At 39.5% G+C, this 6,526-nt stretch overlaps 1 protein-coding gene across 1 annotated transcript in view; it reads right to left on the bottom strand.

The window, feature by feature from the left end:
- Positions 1 to 4,522: 4,522 nt before the first annotated feature.
- SGMS2 (sphingomyelin synthase 2) overlaps positions 4,523 to 6,526 on the bottom strand; it is a 9,682-nt gene continuing 7,678 nt past the window's right edge. The window contains exons 4-5 of the mRNA XM_015426359.1: positions 5,965 to 6,131; positions 4,523 to 4,726 (exon numbers count right to left, since the gene is read on the bottom strand). Coding sequence (XP_015281845.1) covers positions 4,523 to 4,726; positions 5,965 to 6,131 — 371 coding nt within the window. The remainder of the gene's footprint in view (positions 4,727 to 5,964; positions 6,132 to 6,526) is intronic.

Raw genomic sequence — 6,526 nt, 5'->3', positions numbered from 1 at the left:
TCAAGCTGTAAACAGGCTTCCTGAAGTTAGGACTGCTAAACCCACTTTCAAGCACCTGAACAAATAAGCACCTAAAAACAGTACCTACTGTTTTTGAAGTGTTGTCAGAGGCACTTCAATGACACACACACACACGAAAACAAAACAGGTCAAGAAATTACGACTGTCATCTGAAAGAACTAAACATGTTTTAAAGACTAATATTATAAAAATTCTGTAAAACTGGATCTAGGAGCAGAAATATTCATAAAGAATAATGAAGTGTGACTACATGGATTGTCCTGGGTGGATTCTAAGTGTTCGTCTTTCAGATATACATTATCCCGCTGACTATACTGGTTGCCGACTGGACTCAAGCACATCATATATTTTATACAGATAAGAGATTAATTTCCTTTTGAGTTGTGTTTATGGCCTGCATATAATGTGATAGCTAAAGGTGGCATTAGTAACAGATAAGCTTATATTTACATTACCGAAGCTTACACTCAAACTCTTACAGTGTACATCTTTTGTCCTGATAATTTTCAGTCAGGATCTTTATGCTGTCAAGCTTTCTTGGGAAGTTCTCATTTATTTAGCAGGAAAGAGTATAGGCCAGGCCTGCAAGATTTGTGACCTCCAAGGGGAAAAGCCAGCTTATCAACCATGTAGGTGCTTGTAAACTTCCCATATGTGCAAATCCAGGCAAGCAGCAAATTCAGTGAGATCCATAAACCCCTGGTTGTGCATCATACATGGCTGATGAATTGCATTCTGGTTGGTGGGTCACAAGTTGGGAACATCCAATATGACAGATTCTTTGTTACACTACACTATATGGTCCATTGCAGGAAAATAAAGCCTGCTAAGAATCTGAATCTTCAAGTATGACAGTATCATGATTTTGACGCAATCTCACAGCAAGTCATCTCCAAGTCTCAGTAATATTTGCCATCTACATATATTCATCTGTATCTACTCTCAAGTTTAGCAGCAAACATCTAGTTTCTGATCCTGCCTAAGGTGCCCATAGCTCAAATTTCAGAGTACTGGTCCTTGAAACAGAGGTTAGCATGATCAAGTTCATTCTCATTCCTCTAAGGTATTGAGTTTAGTTAAATACTGTACACCACTTGGACACGGTGTCTGTATTCTAGATGTAAGTGCAATCTAGAAAAAAAGTCAGACAGGTTTCAGTCACTTTGAAATCAACAAGATTTTAGGAGATAAACTGTGAGCTGAAGTGTCATGGATTTCAATGTGATGTTTCAGCTCACATAATTGCAGCCACACTGTTCATAGTTCTTGTACATTTCAAGGTTACTTTCCCAGTATTCACATGCCAAATATCTACACTACTTTTGAACCCCAGAGCAGATTAAAAATCAGATTGGGGCCTTGTTTAGAGATGCAGACCTCTGTATTGCAGCCCATTCACACACAGGCAGTGAAGTGCAAGTACATGGATTTTTCCCTGTAAACAGAAGTTCACTACCACATTTCTTATCGCTTCTAAAACTTCCATCTCAGTTTGAGGACTCTTTCAAATATGGCCACATCCCCACACAGGAAATACTTTGTATGCTATCTACCTACAACAACCCAGGTATAGATTGTGTTTCAACAACAAACACATGTGGCATGCCGTATTGAACATGGGATATTTTCTGTGTGTGAGTTTTGTCATGATTCAAACTGCCCCAGGATGTACCGTGGGAAAGTTGCTGTATGGAAAGAAGTCCAACCATATGCACAGTCTTCCATTCATAGTTCTTTGGAATGAAGTCTATGTTCCCTATGGAGATAAAACATAAATCCTCCCCCCTTTCTAAACTGCCTAATTTTCTAAATCTGAATTTGTCATTGTATCAGACATATCTCATTGTGTACTAACAAGTCTGGCTACTTATCAGTACACACATATACAAAATAACTGTGTTTATGTAGATTGTTTTGAGAAAAAATAAGTGTGACTTTTTGTATATGTAGGTGGGGGGGAGAAAGGTAAAAGTGAAGCAAGCAGCTGGATGACCTTACTGTTCATTCTTCTGTTAAAGTTGAATTATTTACTGTATTAGTATTTGTTATTGCCAAAATAATCTTCTGACCTGAAAACTACAATTAACTTTGATATTTAGATCATGGGGGTAGCCGTGTTAGTCTGTCTATAGCAGCAGAAAACAGTCAAGAGCTTTGTTAGTCTTTAAAGTGCAACTGGACTCTTGCTCTTTTCATTGTGATCTAATATGACTGGCCCCTAGACATTTGGACTTACATTCTGAATTATAAACTGGAGCAAAATGTTCAAACAGAGCTCTCTTTCCCCCCCTTTGACATGAAGCATTATGTATTTTTTTACATTCAGTTGGGTTACAGATGTACTCAATTGTTTATTCTGAATGTCACTTTCACTGAGATTTTTTTTTTAAATAAACAATTGGAGACCAGGAAAAATTATGGCATCATTAACTTGTGGATATTGTCATGCTAGTGGCACTGTTGGACTGGTGTATAAGACAGAAACTAAATGAAGTGGGCCATGTTAGCTGTCCTTTGCATTTGCCTAATCAAAGCTAAGATGGTTCTACAAAGACACTACATTACATAGACACATCAAAAGAAACCCTGACAGCAGGAAAGTAGCAGACTGGCCACCTGACCATTTAATAATAGTGAAATAAACACACCAATTGCAGTGAACAGCCTTGGCATTTGTATCTGAACAACTTGAATTCATGCCAACAGAAAACAAAGTGATGCTCATCTGTAAATATATCACATCCGGTTCTCAAGCTCAACATTACATAGTTTTTGCAAAAATGGCAACATTCTTACTTAAGCGTTCAAAAAAATCCTTTTTGGAAGGCTGTCTATGCAAAACCAAAGCCAGTGAATAGGGATCAGTGGGCATTTTGCCTCCCACAGCTATTACATGGTATACGAGCTAAAATAATTGTCTAATGCTTATGTGTGCGGCAGACTTACACCTGCAGTGTATCAGAGTGGCAACAAGACCAACATTTAGAGATGGGAAACTCACCATCCATGGTGGTGAGTTCTGGGCAGGGCTGGTGAGGAACCAGAGAGGCCAAGGCTACCACCACGGCACAGCTGGAAAGGAAGGAGCCCCAGGATCTCGTGAGCTAGAAGCAAGATTTTCAAATGCCTGTGGGATCTTGAGTATGTGAAGGCTGCTCCAGTGTATTTAAGGCAGACCCCAAGTAACATCTGGGGAAGAGAAGCCTGGAGGCAAGTCTCTGCATGAGTGGCTTGTTACGAGGAAGGTAGTGGAAGCCAGGGATGAGTAAGAACCTCCTCCATATCTTTGTCTAAGGCCTGGAAGGGCTTCCCTAGACAGGAGAGCAGCTAGGGGTCCTGCAAAGCTGGATGTAGAAAGAATGAGCTAGGTCCTCACAATGTGTAAATTCGTGGTCATCATGGGCATATATGTTACAGTGACAGTCACAAAGAGATGTAGGCAATCCCACAGGGATCTGGTGAAAATGTCAGAATTACACTTGTAAATGCAGAAAATGGCTAGTAGGCAACTGCCCACACTTAGCGGTGTATTTGTTGTTTCAGTCACTATGCAAGGGATTGCCAACATTCTTTTGCAACTACAGTCTAATTTTGTGCATTCACTGTAACATATGTACACATACACACACTCCAATGTGTTATGCACACTCATGCAAGCTAAATGACCAGCAGAAACTTAAACGATTATCCCGTCTGACATCTACGTATTTTAAAAATAAATTATTTTTCTCCTTGTAGAAGCCAGATGATGTTAGTAGACATTATTTCTAATTTACAGTATTATCGGGTAAAATAGCTTTTTCTATTTTCAATATATAAAATTACCGGTTATTTAAAAAAAATGTAAAAGTCAGTCGAGGATAGACAAAATAATTGGAAGTTGTGGTGCTATTAACAGGGTCATAATATATTCATTCCCATAAACAATATAAAAATATAAAGGCTCACTTCTGGTTTCCATCAGTCACATGCAGAAAGTCTTGCCTTCACTAGTGAAAACAGTAAAAACCGTTGCCTGCCAATTTTGGTTTCTCTCCCTATACAGCTAGACAGAGACCAGTATTCTGCCTTATCATTCACTATGGTTTTGCTCGTCAAACTTCAGGACCTTGAAGCTGTTATTTTGTTTCAATGCTTCTGTGGATAAGTGATATTTAACAACAGATGGTGTGATGTGTTCTTTGGCACCTCTTAATCTCATTAAGAAACCAAAGTCCTGGCTCTTTTTCTCCTCAGGAAGTATTCTGTTGGCACCAAAGTGCTACATAGTGCCAGTGTCTACTAGCACTGAAGAGTGGGATGGAACTGTACAATATGACTAGAAAAACATACCAAGGGTACTTTTTAAAGTCTACAGTTGTCTATTTCTCAAATCAAATTGCACAACATTTGGTCCACTTCTTCAGTTAACAATATAGTCCCCTTAGAACTTTGGTTATAGCACAAATGTTTTGGTAAGAAGGTAAAAGCAGATCCATTTTTTTTGCCTTCTTTATTTCCTTCAGGTGGATTTTTCATTGTCCTCTCCCGTCTTCTGAACCCGGGAGTATTTCTTGCATGAAGACTTGAAGCAGCTAGGGGGCCAAGATATTGGCCATGAGAAACAGCAAGGAACTGAACCTTGTACATTCTTCTCAAAAAAATTGAATACTGGATACCACCATGCTCGAGACAGAAAGTTTGTTTGTGAAGAGACCTTCAAGTTCTGTATGGAGAGGGAAGAAACATACATAATATCATGTTTACATTCTTTAACAAAATCCTATCTGGAGCCACGAGAAATACTACAGTGTTTTTCACAGAAACTACTTCCACGTAGCCAGAAACATGAAAGCCACAGATATAACCAGTCAAACAGATGATCTGCATGCATTTGCCTTATGCATTCCTACTCCAAAACTGGTTTCTGCACAACATTGTAATGAAAACTCAGAAGCTGCTCTCACAGGCAACAGAGGGCAATACAGTAAAATAAAATCTGGCAAAGTATCCCACCCAACCTTTAAAGAACTTCACTTAGTGCACATAGGGTCCAGGCACTGCCTCATCCTGGAAATGGCTAGACTTAGCCCTGTTAAGGCTGTTTTACCCCTTTGGATCCCAGGGAATAGTTGGAAGGCACACAATAGAGCCACCTTGCTGCAGTTAAGCACATCCGTGCCTGCCTGGGAGGCCTCCTGGCAACCCAGTGCAGACTACCATGAGTTCTACAAGAGGAGAGGCAGGATATGAACAAACGAATATGTGAGACACTTTCAAATTGTTTTCTGCATCACACTGTGCTTATTGCAAGACCACCATTTGGGAAAGACATTCCACATGCTTGGAAAAATGCCTGTCTTTTTGCCCTTGGTAGAGGAAAGCCAGAAAGTCAAATTTAGCAGAGGGAACTCAGGGAAGTTAGGTAGACATGGAGGATATTCATTGTGACCCCAATCCAACAAATAGGATAATATAGTGAAGTTTTTATCACTTCCAGACATACCCTAGCAATGATCTACGATAAAAACAAACTAATCTCTCAAAGATGTTTTATGGCATTTTGTCCTTCCAAGTCTGTTTCTTCCAACACAGCATACAGAGACGCTGTGGATACAATTCAGCAAATGTTAACTGCTATTAAGACCCTTTCAAGGCAACCCTGTTAAAGTGTAAACTTTATGTACCTATGGCTGCTCTCCTGTGCACACTTACTTGCAACTACGGCCCACTGAACTCAGCAATACTTACTCCTCAATATAAATGCAAGGGGTCAGGCTGTTAGTCCCCCCAATTTTAAGTTAGATTAGTTGTAACTTATTTTTCTAAATTATGTCCTACAGTTTACCAGATATTGAACCTTAGCACTGTCAAGTAGATTTATGTCTATCAAAAGGAAAGCAAGCATATCTTAACTATGACATCTCATATTTAAGACCCTAACCTGATGTGACAACTACTCACCTTTTCATTAGCCATTGAGTGGTACCACCAGAAGAGCCTTGTGGTGATATAGTAAGCTATGATGACATCCACAGTGTAGTGTTCGTGTCCAACTAGAATGCAGACTATCCCAGCAGCACTCATCAACCAGCAGATCAAGTGATACCACCAAAAGTGTCGAGGAGAATCTATAAAAAAAAAAGAATATATATATACACACACACACACATACAAGAAAGAGAACAGTATTTGTAATAGCAAAACCAATATAGCTTATTTTGAGATCATCGCCATATACAGATACATAAAGTCTCCAAATTCAGTGCGTAGGTCACTACAACACAATGCCTAGAGGCCTAATTATAGGCAAAGCAAGGAGAGATCTTTCCTGGCTCTGTATGGAAGTAAATAGGCTCATACTGTTGAACAGCACATTTTGCACCATGTTGCCAGTTGATTGCACAACAGATACACAGCTGACCTGGGTACCCATAGCATATGGTGGCAAAATACATCTTCTGCATGCGGAATGTCACAGGTTCAATCTCTGGCATCTACATTTAAAAGAATTTCCTGTAGGGAA

The sequence above is a fragment of the Gekko japonicus genome, unplaced genomic scaffold (genome assembly GCF_001447785.1).
Source record: "Gekko japonicus isolate JY-2015 unplaced genomic scaffold, Gekko_japonicus_V1.1 scaffold173, whole genome shotgun sequence".
Lineage (NCBI taxonomy): Eukaryota > Metazoa > Chordata > Lepidosauria > Squamata > Gekkonidae > Gekko > Gekko japonicus.
The sequence above is the reverse complement of the archived record's forward strand: the minus strand, read 5'-3'. Positions and strand labels throughout refer to the sequence as shown.